Here is a 20,569-nt window from a genome sequence, read left to right as displayed (position 1 = left end):
TGCTATTGAGTCATTAAAGGCGCTAAGAAGTCTACAAGAAAGAACGCAATTGAACCTCGTCATTTCCCAGACATGTTTGACCTCAGAATCATTTCTCCTCCAAAATCTATGAGCCTAACATGGCTGGTGGCATTCCTGGGAATACAGATTGTGAAACAGCCATCGTGATAGGAAGACCTTGAGGCAGGGTACTGCCGTGGTCTGAGTTGCATATCAGAAAGCTAACTCCCCCAGAAGCAAGGACGGACTGGAGAAGGAGACTCTGGAAGCCAGAGGACGGGTGGAGAAGCTAGTGCAGGAGACCAGGAGGAAGGAATGGGGATCTGAACAAGGGCCATGTGTTGGCGAAGAGGAGGAAGGGGATACAGGAGCTGAGGAGGGAGAGTCATCCGGCATTGATGGCTGAATTTAACTGTTCCAATAATGGGAACTCCCTGAACCTGGAAGTCAGGACCAGGAGTTCTGACTTGAGCCCTGAGTTGGTGAGTTGTGGCCGAGGCAAGCCACTCTCGCCTCTCAAGCCCGGTGGCCAATTCTAACACAGAGGGGACGATGACAAGACGGTTTCCAAGGGACCCTGCACCTCTGCTGTGCTGACGGTCCTAGGCTGTGAGCTGTCTCTACTTCTGAAGCAGGCAAGCAATGTGCTGGACCAGCTGTATGGCCCCAGGGTGAAATTGACATGCATTGATTAAGTGCCTACCATGTACCTGGCTGAGTGCCAGGCTCTGGGACAGAGGGAAGGAAGGTAGCAGCTTTCATCAGGACCCATCCTCAGGTAAGTCCATCACCCCTGGAAGTCACCTCAGTATAGGAGAAAGGACTTTGGAATCAGATACTGAGAGAGGCTAATCCCAGCTCTGCCATCCCAGCTGGCTGACCTGGAGCAAGTTCCCAGCCCCTCTTACTAGTTTCCTAGGGCTGCACAACAAAGTCCCACAAATGTGGTGGCTTGGAGCAACAGAAGTTCATTCACTCACAGTTCTGGAAGCCAGTAGTTCAATATCAAGGTGTCTGCAGAGCCGTGCTCCCTCGGAGGTGTAGGAGAGGCTCTTCCAGCTTCCGGGGGCTCCAGGGCTTCCTTGGCTTGTGGCCGCATCCCTCCAGGCTCTGCCTCCTCCCACGGCTTTCTCTCTTTCTCTCAAATCCACCTCTTCTTTCTCTTAGAAAGGCATCAGCCATTGAATCTAGGAAGGGTCCACCCTGAATCCGGGATGGCTTTATCCTGACGTCTGTATTAATGACATCTGCAAAGTCCCTATTTCCAAATAAGGCCCCATTCACAGGTACGTGGACATATCTTTTGGGGACACTTCACCCAACTACACCCCTTCATGTCTCTGCCTCTTCATCTGGAACGTGGAGATCATTGTAGGCTTGTTTTATTGGGCGGTTGGGAGGATGAAGAGAAGGAGTACGTGTAAAATCCTTAACAAAGCACCTGGCAAACTAGTTTCCATACTCATTCATTCATGATGAAATGATGGTGACAGGTCTGTGTCTTGTACCTGTCCTTCAAGCTCTAATCCTATATGATGCCCTCGCCTCTAAGCACTGATCCAGGCCACTAAAGCAGCCGTTCTGGTGGCATATGGATTGTGACATAAAGGTTGTTTATGTTCTCTCAGCCCCAGCTGTGCAAGGGAGGAGAGACTGTCACCTTCTCTGGGAGTGGGGTCACAGGCTGCAGACGTTTGTCACTTGGTTGGTCACAACAGCCAGGACAGAATTGGTCAGCTGCTGCTTCTACCCTGAATTCCAGATGGGCATGGGGCTGCCAGGCACCACAAGGATTTATGGGGACACCTGGGCACGCAGCCTCGCCTGCACTCCTGGGCATGTCCCTGCCTCCCTCACTGAGCACATGGGCTGGGCCAGCAGCTGTCGAGGCCCTGGTTCTGTAGAATTACATCTACACATGCACAGACCAGCATGATGTGGCTCCTTCTGTCCTGGAACCCTCAGCACGGAGGGAAGAAGGACAAGTACACAGACTGGGGTGCAGGGAAGGAAGCCCCTCTGGGTTGGAGCTCAGCCTCAGGCTCCCAGTGGGATGCAGAATAGCACAGCTCAGTGCCTGGAGCTGCTAGGAAATCAAATATTTTCTCACTAGATGTTTAATGAACAGGTATGATTGCCACCTTTGCATTCAGGTTGATCTAGGATCGATAGGAAGGGGCAGACAGAAAGATACTGGAAATGCCAAACTCAGTGGGTCTGTAGACTGGTAGTCATGAGGCTGAGGACGATGAAGTTTAGCACGCCTCCCAGGCTGACTGCGTGGACCGTGGCGAGGCTGAGCACGGTCAGAAGAGGAGGTTTGAATGACAATTCTAGTAATAAAAACCATGCCCAAGATTCCCAGAACACTCACAATAGACCAGCCAGGCATCCGGCTTAGCTCTCAGCCTGCGTTGTTCCTTAATCCTCATAAGAACCCTATGAACACACTGTTGATTCTTGTTCATGTTTTACAAAACTGAGGCAAATAGAACTTGTTAATTCAGCTCCAGCCCCACTGACCTTCTTCCTGTTTCCCATTACACCATGTTGCTTCCTTTGGGAAGCTCAAATTACCCAAAGGGACATTTCCTCAAACTCCCAATCACATCTTCCCCAACGTAGACTGGGTATGTTTCTGTACTCAAATGTTGATACGAACCTTATTTCAAACTGGGATTCGACCAGTGTATAAGGCGTACCTCAGCTCTGAACTTCCCTGCTGTGTAACTTCCTGTGCACCGCTGTCCCACTCTGAACCTCTTCGGTAAAATGTGTCAAATGATAACACGGCCCTGAGGGTTGTTGTGAAGAGGAAAAGAGAACCCTCGGGTGAAAGTGCTAGAAAATACAAAGTAAATGGAGAGGGTCTCTAGAGGGCAGCTGAGATCTGCCCGCTGGTCAGGTTCAGTGGTCCAGCTGCCGATCCAGAGCCCAGATTCGAGCGTCCACATCTGCCCTCATCTGCCTCATCTGGCCCTCCCCAATCCCACGCCGTCTGAATGCCAGTCTGAAAATTGAGTCGAGATGTCTTTAAACACAGCATGTCCTGGTTCCCTGCGAGAGAGTTTGGCTGCTCTGACACCTGTAAAATGGAATTATATCTACAAATTAATTTGCTAGAAATGATCCACATTTCCCAAGACTTTCCTGGAAGCCAATATGAACAATTAGAGCTGGAGACGCAACTCCTGGCCTGATGAGTTGGGGGTGAGGCAATGATGAACCCACCGCCCATTAGCTTAGGAAGCAGCAGGGCCGGGGGACCCTGGAACAGCTGCAGCTCCCTGAGGAGTGAGGATCCATCACCCGCGGGCCTCCACCCTCCACTTGTTTATTTATTGAGGTGAAATTCACATAATGTAAAATGAACTGTTTTCAAACAGTGGCATTTAGTACGTTCACAATGCTGTGTAACCACCACCTCTGTCTAGTTCCAGAACGTTCATCACCGCAGAGGAAACCCAGTGAGCAGTTGCTCCCCATCCCCCCTCCCGGCCCCTGGCCACGCACGATCTGCCTTCTGTCCCTGTGCATTTACTTATCCTGGATATTTCATATGCGATCCCACCTACGCTAAAATAAAGCCGTACCTGAGACAGGCACCAGGCACAAGGGGCTCTGAGCATCCTAGTTACTGGGACATCTGACCTGGTGTTGGGGCCAGAGCGGAATGACATTTAGCAAGGTTCTTAGCCCCTTGGGGTGCAGTTTCTTCTTCTTAACTCAGACTTTAATCCCCGGGCTGTGACCGTGATTCATGCTCCAGCAAACCCTCCTCCTCCCCAGACTTTCCCTGACCCTCCGCGACAGACCGCCCTCCACAGCGCACTTGGGTTGCCCCATTTGTATTCTGTCCCAGGTGTCACACCGGTGTTTCCTGTGATGCCTGCACCTTGTTCTCTAGCCACCTCGTGACTTACGGAGTGCAGAAACCACGTGGCATAGCAGATGGAGTACTGGCTTTGCCATCCAAAAAGCTGGGTTCCTGGCCCCGTGTCCTCTCTGTAAGAGGCAATGAGTGTAAAGTGAGATGCGCAGTAATGTTCTTTTGTCCTGTCTTTGGCAGCCCCGGAAGTGTTCCAGGTGTATGTGGACGGAGGCCCTGGGTACTCCTACCCCGTTGACTGGTGGTCCCTGGGTGTCACGGCCTACGAGCTGCTGCGGGGCTGGGTAAGATGTGCGCCTGTGTGGTGAACGCGAGGGCTGTGGAAGTGGGGGGCTCAGCTTCTACCAGGCTTGGGTGGGGTGGAATGGCCCTGCCGCTGGATGTGCACCATGCCGGTCCTGGGTGTCAGTCCTGATTGCCCGTGTGCCAACTCCAAGGTCCTGAGCATTAGAAAGCTCTTAACAAGCTTCTGGTCCAGCCCCTCATTCTACTCATGGGGACAGGGATGTCCAGAGGGGCAGGGTCTTGTGTGAAGCTCAGCAGCTGATCCGTGGCAGCTCAAACACCCAAAGCATCTTGGTGTCATGATTTCAAACGCTGTCGTCTTTCAACCCACAACATGATACGCCCGTGCCCAGCTTTCCAGCTTGGTTTTTTGTTGTTGTTATTTTAGTTCCAACCTTCCCCGAATACTTAGCTCAGTGTCCTATAAAAATGGGGCATTCAGTACGTATTTTTGTTTTATTTCTTTTAAATTTAAAAGCTGAAGATGACTAATGGAGCTATTTGGCAACTAATAACTCAGTTTTATTTTAGCAGAAAGAATTATGACAAACGAATTTCGAGGCTTTTTTTTTTACACAAGTATCATTTGAAAATGACGCCATTTAACCTCTCAGGACCATGGTTTCCCCTTCATACAATGGGGATAGGAACATCCTTTTAGTCTATTCTGTGGTGCTGAAGTTATCCTGGGATCGATGCACCCCTAGACTGGGACACTCAGTTTGCGTATTACCCACCTTATAGCTCCAGCACCCAGCACACAGCGTAGAGAGTCAGTTCCTCCCACTGGATGCTGCTTTAACAGTGTCTCACGGTCATCTGCATATATGCATATTAAGGCGGGTAGACGGTGCCCCTTGAGGGCAGGAGCCCCCAGTGCACAGTGATAACTGGTGGGAATGAATGATGGCAGCTGTGTGAAAACCATACAAGCTATGTGAGTGTCATTAGTTATCACCGTGTGGTTCAAGCAACTGGGGTCTCTCTTGATCTCAGTGATTTCCCCTGAATTCCTCAAAAACATACTACAGTACATGATGTTGTTAGAAAGCAAAAAATATGTATATGAACTTGTGAGTTTTCTCGGGCACTGAATGAAAACAATTCATCCCTCCCCACCTCCCTGGTTGGTTCCTTTGTCGTGTACTGGTTCTTTAATATACATGCTCCAGGAGGGGACATGAGGGTCCCCATGATATTTGTATGAACCAGAGAACACAGACATCACCAGATGATGTTTATCACGGAATCAATCATACGAATGACCTTGGCAAGCAGTTGACCTAAGCATGATTGGTCGTTTGCCAGCAGAAAGTGCATTCTCTGCCGGAACACAAGTCAGAACAGTCAGAGATGATGACTTGGCAGAAAGCCCCAAGGGCTTCAAAATAAAACGTTTCATTTTCAGTGTATCTGAGTTTTCTGCTTAGGGATCCAAATGCCACTTTTAATAGAAGAGGGAGGGTCCCATGGTGGGATCGAGGCTTTGGTGTGGGGACAGAGTGAACAAGAATGCCTGTTATGGGTTGGTGTGACTGTCTCCCAGATATCTTGGTCTGTTCATCTTTGACTTGAAACACAATGGGTTTATGCAAATAGTTGATTCTGTTTTTTTAATCCTGGAAACGATCACATTTAGTCCAAAAGCTATACTGAAAAACACTCATATTTTTCCATGGACTGTGTGAATTTAGAAGTTATCCTTCCTCATTGAAATTCCTCCATCATGTCAGTGACAGCATCCCTGATAGGTGATCACCCCCCTGTTCCTTGATTCCCTCAGGATCCAGGGGCCTCCTTACCTCCAAAAGATGAAAGTCATGATGGGAATTTTCTAACACATATTGTAAGATCATAGAGTTGGAAAGCGTTAGAAATGAAAGGTGGGAGATTGAAGGTATTAATATGGTATGTTAGCCAGGGACCCAGGCATGCTCTAGTCTTAGAGCAGAAAGAGACATCTCTCCCGAAATGCTCTATCAGGAGAGCAGAGGAGTGGAGTGTCATCAGTGGGCTTGAAATTTCAATGCAGAGAATTCTGTGAGCCTGCTTGGATCCTGTAGCCCAGACGAGGGGAGTAACTTGTACCCAACTTTCCTATGAGCCCAAACAAGAATCTCAGTTCTCACCCTGAGACCTGCTAAGTAAAAAAAAAAAAAAAAGACTCAAGAAGCACCACGCAGCTGCATAGCACAGGGAGATCAGCTCGGTGCTTTGTGACCACCTAGAGGGGTGGGATAGGGAGGGTGGGAGGGAGATGCAAGAGGGAAGAGAGATGGGAACATATGTATATGTATAACTGATTCACTTTGTTATAAAGCAGAAAGTAACACACCATTGTAAAGCAATTATACTCCAATAAAGATGTAAAAAAAAAAAAAAAGAAAGAAAGCACCACCTGGAGAGTTCCCTTTTGAGCACAGTTGTCTCAGGGACTGTGACCACACCCCCTGGAGAGAACCCCATGGGAACAGAGAGGAGAGGGAGGTTTCTCATCCACTGACCCAGAGAAGGGACTTAAAGGTCTTAGACCAGTGCCTGTTTCCCCACCTACCAGGCTCCTTGGTGGTTTCCCTGGCGGTGTCACCCACCTGGCCACTGGTTTTCCTCCGCATGCACAGGGCTCTTATATCCAGAAAGAACGTGTTTCATTTTTTTAAAAGCCCTAATGGCTAGAAAGATTTTCCTCTTACTCAACTGAAAGCTGCCTCCTCGTAACACAGAAAGAGGATCTTAGAAGAATTCACAGGTTCAAACCCTGGCTCTACCAGGCACCTTGTCTGTGATCTTAACCAAGGCCAATAGACAGACCAAATGCTCAGAATCCTCATCTGTTAACTGAAAAAATAATAATAATAGTAACACCTACCCAACAGGGTGGCTGTGAATATTAAGTGATTCTGACGATGCAAATTACCCAGCTCTGTGACCGATAAAGGGTCGGCACTCGGTCAATGTCAGCTCCCCTCCCCTGGTCTCTCTGATTCCCATGCGGGGGGCCTGCTGGCAGGTCTGCATCCTTTCCAACTTAGCACCTCTCAAGGTGGAGACAGGCCCTGGGAGAGGAGCTGAGTCACATGTGGCTGCTGACGGTTAGTGGGGAGGTCCCTGGCCCGGTGGGCAGAGGTCCGGGCTCCCATCCACACCCCGTGTGCCTTGATGCTATGATTCTGCCTTAGTCACTTAACTCATCTGAGCCCTGGCTTCCTCCTTCATGAAATGGGGATGATGAGGCCGGCCTGCGGGGTCACCATGGGGATTCCAGGAGCAAATGTAGGCGGAGCACACGCGGCGTCCAGCACACAGGAGGGATGCTGACTGCTACATAAATGTGCACGCGGTGATGATTCTGAGACAGGTAGCTGCAGAGACAATGCTGATGACTGCTCTTAGGGGAGCAGGGAAGAATTTCTGAGGGAGGAAGCGTTAAGGGGGATCATATATGAGTTGCTTGGGAAACCGTGTGAGCAGAGACCGGGAAGGGCAGCTGAGGCTGACACAGCAAACATCTTAGACTGACCAGCAGTCAGAAAGACAGTCTGGGGGCTGTCTAACATTCGAATTATAGGGGTCCCAGAAGAAGAAGGAAAAAGAAAGGGACTGAAAAAATATTTGACGAGATTATAGTTGAAAACTTCTCTAATATGGGAAAGGAAATAGTTAATCAAGCCCAGGAAGCACAGAGAGTCCCATACAGGATAAATCCAAGGAGAAACATGCCAAGACGCATATTAATAAAACTGTAAAAAATTAAATACAAAGAAAACATATTAAAAGCAGCAAGGGAAAAACAACAAATAACACACAAGGGAATCCCCATAAGGTTAACAGCTGATCTTTCAGCAGAAACTCTGCAAGCCAGAAGGGACTGGCAGGACATATTTAAAGCGATGAAGGAGAAAAACCTACAACCAAGATTACTCTACCCAGCAAGGATCTCATTCAGATTTGATGGAGAAATTAAAACCTTTACAGACAAGCAAAAGCTGAGAGAGTTCAGCACCACCAAACCAGCTTTACAACAAATGCTAAAGGAACTTCTCTAGGCAAGAAACACAAGAGAAGGAAAAGACCTACAATAACAAACCCAAAACAATTAAGAAAATGGGAATAGGAACATACATATCGATAATTACCTTAAATGTAAATGGATTAAATGCTCCCACCAAAAGACACAGACTGGCTGAATGGATACAAAAACAAGACCCATATATATGCTGTCTACAAGAGACCCACTTCAGACCTAGGGACACATACTGACTGAAAGTGAGGGGATGGAAAAAGATATTCCATGCAAATGGAAATCAAAAGAAAGCTGGAGTAGCAATTCTCATATCAGACAAAATAGACTTTAAAATAAACACTATTAGAAGAGACAAAGAAGGACACTACATAATGATCAAGGGATCAATCCAAGAATATATAACAATTGTAAATATTTATGCACCCAACATAGGAGCACCTCAATACATAAGGCAAATACTAACAGCCATAAAAGGGGAAATCGACAGTAACACATTCATAGTAGGGGACTTTAACACACCACTTTCACCAATCGACAGATCATCCAAAATGGAAATAAATAAACACAAGCTTTAAATGATACATTAAACAAGATAGACTTAATTGATATTTATAGGACATTCCATCCAAAAACAACAGAATACACATTTTTCTCAAGTGCTCATGGAACATTCTCAAGGATAGATCATATCTTGGGTCACAAATCAAGCCTTGGTAATTTAAGAAAATTGAAATTGTATCAAGTATCTTTTCCGACCACACTATGAGACTAGATATCAATTACAGGAAAAGATCTGTAAAAAAATACAAACACATGGAGGCTAAACAATACACTACTTAATGACGAAGTGATTACTGAAGAAATCAAAGAGGAAATCAAAAAATACCTAGAAACAAATTACAGTGGAGACACGACAACCCAAAACCTATGGGATGCAGCAAAAGCAGTTCTAAGAGGGAAGTTTATAGCAATACAATCCTACCTTAAACAGGAAACATCTCGAATAAACAACCTAACCTTGCACCTAAAGCAATTAGAGAAAGAAGAACAAAAAAACCCCAAAGTTAGCAGAAGGAAAGAAATCATAAAGATCAGATCAGAAATAAATGAAAAAGAAATGAAGGAAACGATAGCAAAGATCAATAAAACTAAAAGCTAGTTCTTTGAGAAGATAAACAAAATTGATAAACCATTAGCCAGACTCATCAAGAAAAAAGGGAGAAGACTCAAATCAATAGAATTAGAAATGAAAAAGGAGAAGTAACAACTGACACTGCAGAAATACAAAAGATCATGAGAGAGTACTACAAGCAACTCTATGCCAATTAAATAGAAAACCTGGAAGAAATGGACAAATTCTTAGAAACGCACAACCTGCCAAGACTGAATCAGGAAGAAATAGAAAATATGAACAAACCAATCACAAGCACTGAAATTGAAACTGTGATTAAAAATCTTCCAACAAGGGCTTCCCTGGTGGCGCAGTGGTTGAGAGTCCGCCTGCTGATGCAGGGGACATGGGTTCGTGCCCTGGTCCGGGAGGATCCCACATGCCGCGGAGCGGCTAGGCCCGTGAGCCACGGCCGCTGGGCCTCTGCGTCCAGAGCCTGTGCTCTGCAACGGGAGAGGCCACAACAGTGAGAGGCCTGCGTACCGGAAAAAAAAAAAAAAAAAAAAAAATCTTCCAACAAACAAAAGCCCAGGACCAGATGGCTTCACAGGCAAATTCTATCAAACATTTAGAGAAGAGCTAACACCTATCCTTCTCAAACTCTTCCAAAATATAGCAGAGGGAGGAACATTCCCAAACTCATTCTACGAGGCCACCATCACCCTGATAGCAAAACCAGACAAAGATGTCACAAAGAAAGAATACTACAGGCCAATATCACTGATGAACATAGATGCAAAAATCCTCAACAAAATATGAGCAAACAGAATCCAACAGCACATTAAAAGGATCATACACCATGATCAAGTGGGGTTTATTCCAGGAATGCAAGGATTCTTCAATATACGGAAATCAATCATCGTGATACACCATATTAACAAATTGAAGGAGAAAACCCATATGATCATCTCAATAGATGCAGAGAAAGCTTTTGACAAAATTCAACACCAATTTATGGTAAAAACCCTGCAGAAAGTAGGCATAGAGGGAACTTTCCTCAACATAATAAAGGCCATATATGACAAACCCACAGCCAACATCATCCTCAATGGTGAAAAACAGAAAGCATTTCCACTAAGATCAGGAACAAGACAAGGTTGCCCACTCTCACCACTCTTATTCAACATAGTTTTGGAAGTTTTAGCCACAGCAATCCGAGAGGAAAAGGAAATAAAAGGAATCCAAATCGGAAAAGAAGAAGTAAAGCTGTCACTGTTTGCAGGTGACATGATACTATACGTAGAGAATCCTAAAGATGCTACCAGAAAACTACTAGAGCTACTCAATGTATTTGGTAAAGTAGCAGGATACAAAATTAAAGCAGAGATCTCTGGCATTCCTATACACTAATGATAAAAAAATCTGAAAGTGAAATCAAGAAAACACTCCCATTTACCATTGCAACAAAAAGAATAAAATACCTAGGAATAAACCTACCTAAGGAGACAAAAGACCTGTATGCAGAAAATTATAAGACACTGATGAATGAAATTAAAGATGATACAAATAGATGGAGAGATATACCATGTTCTTGGATTGGAAGAATCAACATTGTGAAAATGACTCTACTACCCAAAGCAATTTACAGATTCAATGCAATCCCGATCAAACTACCACTGGCATTTTTCACAGAACTAGAACAAAAAATTTCACAATTTGTATGGAAACACAAAAGACCCCGAATAGCCAAAGCAATCTTGAGAACGAAAAACGGAGCTGGAAGAATGAGGCTCCCTGACTTCAGACTATACTACAAAGCTACAGTAATCAAGACAGTATGGTACTGGCACAAAAGCAGAAATATAGATCAATGGAACAGGATAGAAAGCCCAGAGATAAACCCATGCACATATGGTCACCTTATCTTTGATAAAGGAGGCAGGAATGTACAGTGGAGAAAGGACAGCCTCTTCAATAAGTGGTGCTGGGAAAACTGGACAAGTACATGTAAAAGTATGAGATTAGATCACTCCCTAACACCATACACAAAATTAATCTCAAAATGGACTAAAGACCTAAATATAAGGCCAGAAGCTATCAAACTCTTAGAGGAAAACATAGGCAGAACACTCTATGACATAAATCACAGCAAGATCCTTTTTGACCCACCTCCTAGAGAAATGGAAATAAAAACAAAAATAAACAAATGGCACCTAATGAAACTTCAAAGCTTTTGCACAGCAAAGGAAACCATAAACAAGACCAAAAGACAACCCTCAGGATGGGAGAAAATATTTTCAAATGAAGCAGCTGACAAAAGATTAATCTCCAAAATGTACAAGCAGCTCATGCAGCTCAATAACAAAAAAACAAACAACTCAATCCAAAAATGGGCAGAAGACCTAAATAGACATTTCTCCAAAGAAGATATACAGATTGCCAACAAACACATGAAAGAATGCTCAACATCATTAATCATTAGAGAAATGCAAATCAAAACTACAATCAGATATCATCTCACACCGGTCAGAATGGCCATCATCAAAAAATCTAGAAACAATAAATGCTGGAGAGGGTGTGGAGAAAAGGGAACACTCTTGCACTGCTGGTCGGAATGTGAATTGGTACAGCCACTATGGAGAACAGTATGGAGGTTCCTTAAAAAACTACAAAAAGAACTACCATATGACCCAGCAATCCCACTACTGGGCATATACCCTGAGAAAACCATAATTCAAAAAGAGTCATGTACCAAAATGTTCATTGCAGCTCTATTTACAATAGCCAGGAGATGGAAACAACCTAAGTGTCCATCATTGGATGAATGGATAAAGAAGCTGTACCACATATATACAATGGAATATTACTCAGCCATAAAAAGAAACAAAATTGAGTTATTTGTAGTGAGGTGGATGGACCTAGAGTCTGTCATACAGAGTGAAAGATAAAGACAAATACCATATGGTAACACATATATATGGAATCTAAGAAAAATAAATGTCATGAAGAACCTAGGGGTAAGACGGGAATGAAAACATAGACCTACTAGAAAATGGACTTGAGGATACGGGGAGGGGGAAGGGTAAGCTGTGACAAAGTGAGAGAGTGACATGGACATATATACACTACCAAACGTAAAATAGATAGCTAGTGGGAAGCAGCCGCATAGCACAGGGAGATCAGCTCGGTGCTTTGTGACCACCTGGATGGGTGGGATAGGGAGGGTGGGAGAGAGGGAGACGCAAGAGGGAGGAGATATGGGAACATATGTATAACTGATTCACTTTGTTATAAACAGAAACTAACACACCATTGTAAAGCAATTATACTCCAATAAAGACATAAAAAAATTTTTTAAATAAAATAACAGGTCTACCACAGTTCTTTTCCTGTTTCTTCCATTTCTCGGTACATTGGCCATCTTTGTAAACTGAGTTTCCTGGAATAGAGATGCACCTCCACTCTATAATGAGTATATCCAGTGCCCTGCTGCCAAAATCACTTTCACCAGCAGAACATGTAATTACTTTACCTTATAAAGACCACTTGGTTTTCTGAGTCAAGACATCCTAAGGCCAATGAGTGAGAACCGAGCATCAGTAGAACTCTTTACCTGACGCAGATGAATATGGATCTTAATATGTGCCAGTATTCTTGTCGAAGGACCTGGGTTTCTCCACAACCACACAAACAGATTAAGGCTAAGCCTGGAGCTTAAAGGCACAGAGCTGACTTTATTTTATTATTTTTTAAAAATATTTATTGGAGTATAATTGCGTTACAACGTTGTGCTAGTTTCTACTGTACAGCAAAGTGAATCAGCTATACATACATATATATCCCCTCATTTTTGGATTTCCTTCCCATTTAGGTCACCACAGAGCACTGAGTAGAGTTCCCTGTGTTATACAGTAGGTTCTCATTAGTTATCTATTTAATACATGGTATCAATAATGTATATATGTCAATCCCAATCTCCTAATTCATCCCACCCCCCCCAAACTCCCACTCCATCCCTCCCCCTCCCCCTCCCTCTTGGCAACCACAAGTGTGTTCTCTATGTCTGTTTTAACCACGTGGGGTCTCTCTCTCTGACGCCGCCTGTTGTCCTTTGGTTGCAGAGGCCATATGAAATCCACTCGGCCACCCCCATCGATGAGATCCTCAACATCTTCAAGGTGGAGCGTGTCCACTACTCCTCCACGTGGTGCAAGGGCATGGTCGCCCTGCTGAAGAAGGTAAGGGGGCAGCCGCCAGCCCACCTGGCCAGGGAGCTGGGCACTCAGCGCAGTAACAGGCAGACCAGCAGATTAAGGAATGAGAAAACGAATGGCGGGACAGTGGTGGAAATAGTAAAGTCAGCGGTGCTCTAATGCCTCATCGTAAACACTCTCACCATCCTGCAGCAAGATCACAAAGCCGCTGGACAGGGTGGCTTTTAGTCACGTCTGTGACAACAAAGCCCACAGGCTCTTTTCACTCCACAACAAGCTTCTAGTAATTAGAAATATTTAATGCATATAGCTCTTTAAAAATTTTACGAATCATCTTTTAACTCACTGACCTTTAAGACATTGGGCGTCTCCTGACTTTTCCTGGGAGCTAGTAGTTGCTAGTAGAATAAAGCAGTGGTTCTCCAAGGTGGTTCCTGGACCAGCATCCCCCGGGAACTTGTTGGAAATGCGGATTCTCAGGCTCCACCCACAGACCTGCTGAATCAGAAATGGAGGGGCAGGCCCTGTTGTTTGTGTTCTGATAAGCTCGAGTTCAGCATGGGCAGTGGGTCGTGGCGCCCTCCTTCTGAGGCTGGCATTCAGCTAAACTCACTCGGAATCCTCCGAGACACAGAGTCGAGCCTTGCATGTGGTCAGCGCCAGTCACCTTTAATGAAGGAATTATGATGACGGCAGCCAGCACTGGTTGGGGGAATGTTATATGGGGGCTCTGCTCGTTTAGTCCTTACATGCCCTGTGAGAGGAGTCGTGTTAGTGCCCCCATAGTAGAGATGGGAAAACTGAGGCTCGGGAAAGCAGATCATTCACTCACTGCCACAGGGCTGTTAGAGGCAGAGGAGGATTTAAATCCAAGTTCTCTGAACTCCAGATGTCAGCTCTTAATCCCTCCAAACTCTGTAGATGACTTAGGGAATTACTCATTAGTTAAATTGCTTTAGGGGAGATTCACCCCCTGGGTTTTAGACATCAGTGGTCCTTAACCAACTGCTGATTGGAATCACCTGGAAGCTCTACCCACCTGCCAACACCTCCACCTCCCACCCACCCATGGAGTCAGAGAACTAACTGCTGCTCTAAACGGTGACCACGCCCTTCCAGTGCCCCGGGCATTGAAGCAACATCTCTGTTTAAATCTGTACCCGTCATCCTGGGGACAGTTCCTAGAGAGAGGCCACCGTGATCAGCAGGTGAGACTCTGCCAGGTGCCCCTCCCATGGTGTGACTGTAGCCCACTCGCTGCAGTGGCAGGTGGGAGCCGCCTGGCGGGGCGTCCTGATTCCAGCTCCCACCTGCCAGCAGCTGGGGGTGGCATCCTGCCTTGGTGTGTCCCAGGTCCTCATCCATCCCCTATGGGTCTCATCTGAATCATGAGCCAGAAGTGGAAGAGTTACCATTATCCTTCCTACTTTCGGAGGAGGAAGCATGCACAGCACAGTCAGCAGCTCAGCCGGGGCCACGCTGCTACCGAGTGGCCCTCCCAGGGCTGGGCCCCGTCTTTCATTTTTAGCCTCAGTGTCCTTGCACCAGATAAGCTAGTGTTTTGAAAGCTGAAAACCCCTCTGGATGCAAGGTAATGCACGGCTATTTTTTTTTCTTTTACTGCATCACCCCTTATTAGCAGAAACTCCATTTGAAGGGAAGCTAAAAGTTGACCCCTTGGCTACAAATGAGGCCATTCCATCAGACTGCAGAGGTCACCTCATAGCTGTCCAGGGAGAAATTTTATTATGCTTTTGTGCATCCCATTACCAAGCTGAAAGTCCTAAAACAAGGTGGCTAATTCTTTTTATTTTTAATTGGAAGCCTCTGCAGACCTCATTGAGAGGTGGCATGTCACAGGGTGCGAGTTCCCAAGGGGAGCAGGGCGGGCGAAAATCTAGTCGCTGTCCAAAGAGCCCATTGCTGGATGACCTTCCAGCAGCCTGACCCCTCAGTTTCTCCCTGGCTATAAAGAGATGAGTGTAGGTGATGCTTCCAACACAGCAGCCCAAACAGGGCAGGACACTCATGGAACGCAGAAAGCGGGGCACCTTCCTTTTCCCAAGACTCCGCCTTCGGATTCCCCCACAAACCTCGGTGGGGTGCACTGCCCAAGCGAGCACGTTTGCCCTTTGCCTGCAGCTCCTGACCAAGGACCCCAAGAGCCGCCTGTCCAGCCTCGGTGACGTCCAGAGCGCACCCTACTTGGCCGACATGAACTGGGACGCGGTGTGGGAGAAGGCCCTGATGCCCGGCTTCGTACCCAATGTGAGTGAGGTCCTGTTTGACGGCATCCCGCCCTGTGCAGGGTCCCCCACCTGGGCGGGCAGGAAGACGCCAGAAGCTGTCCAGTGGGGGCCCTGCTGGCCACGGTCACCTGAGCACCAGAGGAATCACGTTTCACTGAGATTCAGGGTGGATTTGTACCTGTTTTCCGAGGTCCACACGCAGATGCCTGCAGTTGTCCCCTCTGGCCACACTGTTCCTTAGCTCCATACCTGTGAACACACTGCTTCCTCTTCCAGGAGTGCCTTTCTTGTCAGCTTGGAAATCTCCTCCCCCTCCTTCCAGACTCAGCGTAAAACGCAGCAAGTGGTCCACTGGAGGGTCTTGGTAACTGCCTTCTGGATAAGGAGGAAACTCAGCCATTGCCTCCTCTGGGACGTTTTCCCAGCCAGCCTCTCCATCCCCTTACCTGGAGTGGATCTCACCCTCCCTGGTTCCCCACTGGACAGGTGCCTAGGTCTGCGTTAGCGGCCAATAACGTTCTGTCGCATGCATCCGCCATTGCCCGAGAGCTTCAGAGGGTGGGTTGGCTGACCTTCGCCTGAGAGAGATCCCAGAGCAATGGGTGACCCCAGAAGCTGCTAGAAGACCTCGATATGTGCTTGTCACATGAGTATGAATCGGTTAACGATAACAGCCAATAGGGTTAAGCGTGTTCTAAAGCTTCACGTACATTATGTCACGTAAGCTTCACAACAGGGAAGGGGGCCCTGTTAGTCGTCTCAGCTTAAGTGAATAGTCTCAGGTTAAGCAAACTGCCCACAACTACTCAGTGAGAAATTGGCAAAGCCAGGACTTGACCTCAGGCAGTCTGGATCCAGAGCCTCCATTGAAGGAAGGAAGGGAGGGAGGGAGGGAAGATAGATCAGGCCAGGAAAGACTTGGGCCTGGAATCTGACCTGCTCACTGGGAGAGGGAGAGTGGTGGGGGACAGATGTACCACCAAGGGAAGGGGGACTATTAGTGGAGCCGTAGCAGTTGGCGGTGTGAGGATCCCGGCAGGGGCAGGTGGGGGAGAGCTGTCAGTACAGACAATCCCAGCGGGGACTGTTCCGCTGGGACCTCTCTCCAGGATGGAGAAGGGAAAGGGAAAAGAACGTAGTACTGCTCCCCAGCCTCACAAGTTCGTAGCACTTACCCTCATTTTACAGTTATGGAAACAGGGCCAGAGAGGTTGAGGGACTTGCTAATGAGTGGAAAAGCCAGGCCTTGCCCCAGTTCTATCTGCAAAGCCCTGGTTCCTCCTCCTGCCCTGGCCATGGCAGGGCACTGGCTGACATTGAGGGGTGAGGCAGCCTGGCCAAGGCAAGTTTGATGGCAGGTAGCAAGACCCTCGCTTATAAGTTGGGGTTTAAGGCCGGGGCTCCCATGGGAGGCGGCTGGGACTGCAGGGCAGCAGAGGGAGTGGTCAGTCACTGCAGGCCTGCCATGGATCAGGAAGGACCCATTCTAGAAGATTTGCAAGCACTATCTCAGTTAATCCTCATCAACCCATGAGCCTGCTGCATTTTACACAGATGAGGAAACTGAGGCAGAGAGAGGTTATATGTCTCCCTCAAAGACACGCAGGTGAAAGGTGAGGCTGTACGACTCAGTGGCAAGGCTGGCAGCCCCTGCCCCATTGTGCATGGTCCCTCCCCTCCCTGGCCCCCATCCAATCAGGAACAGGGACACCTACTCAAGGACTCACTTCTCACTTGGCCCTACATGAAGAACTTTATTAACTTGTTTAATCTTGCATGAGGGAGGAATGCTTATCCAGACTTTACAGATAATGAACTGAGTCCCAAAGAAGTTCAAGGTCAGAAAGCAGCAGAACTGGGTTGTTGTTTTTTCTGAGCACCTTCAGAGCCATTGATGTTATAACCACCAGCCTGTGCTGCCTGAGAGGGCCAGCATCCTGGGCTGGGTCTCAGGATGGAAAAGAGCCACCTGGGATAAGTCAGGGAGACCAATATTGCTCCTGACCAAAGTGGCAGGAGCCCAGCCTAGGGCAGAGCCAGGCCTGAGGGTCAGCTGGCTCTAGCTGCAGGAGAACAGGGAGCCAGGATGGGGAACTGGGTAGATTTTGGCCAGAAAAGGTATTTTTAAATGGAATTGTTAAAAATGATATTTATAGAAAAGGTAGTAATGACATGAGAAGGACAGTATGAGAAAATAAGTGAAAAGAACAGATTGGAAAACTGAACTCAATCTCACGAAATGAACATACGTAAGATCAAGGGAACCTGTGGATGTTAATAAGTGGGGTGTGCAAGGTGGGCGGGATTATGGGGATAAATGAATGACGTGTGCAGTGAGGGTGTGTCACTGTTCATTATCAGGAAGAAAGTGTAGCTGATGTATCCCATAGGAGTAGTTCATTGTTCCTTGTTGAATGAATGAATGATTGATTGAATGAATGGATGAATGAAAATACAATTCAATGGCACGGAACAAAGACAAACCGTGTTTTCTTTTCCATTTCCTTTCAGAAAGGGAGACTGAACTGTGATCCCACATTTGAACTTGAAGAAATGATTCTTGAATCCAAACCACTTCACAAAAAGAAGAAGAGGTTGGCAAAGAACAGGTCCAAAGATGGCACGAAGGACAGCTGTCCTCTGGTGAGTGCCGTCTCAGGAGCAGACCCCGGGCAGAGAGGAATCCTATACTCCAGTGAATATGGTTGAGCTGCTTCTTAGCCAGATGGGGGGCTTGTCACTTTGCCCCACCAAATACGTTCATTTGCAGTCAATAAAATGCCTCCATCGAACGAGTGGTCTTTCATAGCAGGACCCTGTGAAATCATCCCTGTAGAGGGACATATCCGTGCTCTCATCATTCACATTAGCACTGTTCCTAGCGCAGGAACCTCCGTATCTGTTAGCAAGAGCAGAAGAAATGATGTTGAGCGACACCAGTGCTGTTCCGAGTAGCCCCCAGCACCCTCCGCAGAGGTTTTATACTGTGGAGGCACCCAGGGCCACACTCTGTGGGCCACTGCATTCATTTTCTAGGCTGCCAACACAAAGTATCACACACTTGGTGTCTTAAAACAACTGAAATGTGTTCACACAATTCTAGAGGCCAGAAGTTCAAAACCAGGTATCGACAGAGCTTTGCTCTCTCCAAAGGCTATGGGGAGGGTCCCTCCTTGCCTCTTGCAGCTTCTGGCGGTGGCCAGCAGCCCTTCACATCCCTTGGCTCGCGGCTCCATCACCTCCATCTCTCCCTCCGTCTTCACGTGGCGTTTTCCTCTCTGTGTCTTCACACGGCCCTCTTTTAGGGACACCCGTTGTTAAATGTAGAGCCCACCCCGCTCCAGGGTGACTTCAGCCTAACTAGTTCCATCTACAAAGACCCTGTTTCCAAATAAGCTCACATTCACCAGTCTAGGGGGTTAGGACTTCAACATATCTTTTTAAAATATTATTTTTTATTTTTTATTGAAGTATGGTTGATTTACAATGTTGTGTTAATTTCTGCTGTACAGCAAAGTGATTCAGTTATACGCATATATACATTCTTTTTCATATTCTTTTCCATTATGGTTTATCACAGGATATTGAATATATTTCCCTGTGCTATACAGTAGGACCTTGTTGCTTATCCATTCTATATATAATAGTTTGCATCTGCTAATCCCAAACTCCCACTCCTTCCCTTCCCCACCCCCTCCTCCCCCTTGGCAACCACAAGTCTGTTCTCTATGTCTGTGAGTCTATTCCAGCTTTGTAGATAGGTTCATTTGTGTCATCTTTTAGATTCCACATGTAAGTGATAACATACAGTATTTGTCTTTCTCTTTCTGACTTACTTCACTTAGTATGATAATCTCCAGGTCCATCCATGTTGCTGCAGATGGCATTATTTCGTTCTTTTTCATGGCTGAGTAGTATTTCATTGTATATATACAAATCTTCTTTATCCATTCCACGACATACCTTTTTGGAGGACACAATTCAACCCACAACGGCCCCTTCCTCCATCAAAATATATTAAAAATTGTAGTGCATGATTACATTGGTAGGAAGATGAATATAACTTTCAAATTTAAAAATTCATTTTTTTCAGCTTATTTGAAAAGAAATTAAAACATCTTTGTAGCCCCTAAGAGTGTCGCGGAGCCTAGGCCAGTGCCTGCAGAGCCTAATGCAGAAGTTGGCCTGGGAAGGGCTGGGTGTGTGTACGTAAGGGCACACAAGGGTGTGGGGTTCCTGCACAGGCATGCAGTGTACATTCTGCATCCAGGCAGCCTCTGACACGTGTATTACAGAGCATCCGTGGGACGGGTGGTCCTGGGCACCTGTTCCTGAAGAGACTGAGCACCTTTGCACGATGGCCTTAAATCTCTCCCTCTCCCCACCATGCTTCTTAATTAGGACTAACGAACATTCAAGTGATCAGGAAACCAAGGTCATGATTTTCAATTCCTATTCCGTTTTAACATGGCTTTTAAATTGGATTTAATGGCTTCAAATGGAGAAAAGCATCTCTGTCTGCCAGCCCCCCTCCCCACCCCCGGTGGCACAGCGGCCGCTACAATCAGGGCTGCTCCAGCCGCTTTGATTGTCCCCAGCCCCAAGCATCCGTGGCCCCATTTAGATCAGTCTCTGCTCATCCTCACTCCCCGGATGATGCTTCATCACTTACAGTCCCCTCTCTGTGCTCTTTGACAGAATGGACACCTCCAGCAGTGCCTGGAGACAGTGCGGAAAGAATTCATCATATTCAACAGAGAGAAGTAAGTCCACCACCAGCATCTGCTGGGCAGAGCC

The 20,569-nt window shown here is 46.7% G+C and overlaps 1 protein-coding gene across 3 annotated transcripts in view; it reads left to right on the top strand.

Annotated features, from left to right (window-relative positions):
* Positions 1-20,569, top strand: part of STK32B (serine/threonine kinase 32B) — a 347,207-nt gene that overhangs the window by 307,649 nt on the left and 18,989 nt on the right. For all 3 annotated transcript variants that reach the window (XM_030864190.2, XM_060298750.1, XM_060298751.1), the window contains 5 exons: positions 4,070-4,173; positions 13,431-13,547; positions 15,666-15,791; positions 18,284-18,415; positions 20,471-20,535. In XM_030864190.2, coding sequence (XP_030720050.1) covers positions 4,070-4,173; positions 13,431-13,547; positions 15,666-15,791; positions 18,284-18,415; positions 20,471-20,535 — 544 coding nt within the window. The remainder of the gene's footprint in view (positions 1-4,069; positions 4,174-13,430; positions 13,548-15,665; positions 15,792-18,283; positions 18,416-20,470; positions 20,536-20,569) is intronic.

This window comes from Globicephala melas, chromosome 5, assembly GCF_963455315.2.
Source record: "Globicephala melas chromosome 5, mGloMel1.2, whole genome shotgun sequence".
NCBI classification, from domain to species: domain Eukaryota; kingdom Metazoa; phylum Chordata; class Mammalia; order Artiodactyla; family Delphinidae; genus Globicephala; species Globicephala melas.
Note: the sequence above shows the minus strand (reverse complement) of the source record. Positions and strands in the feature narration are given on the sequence as shown.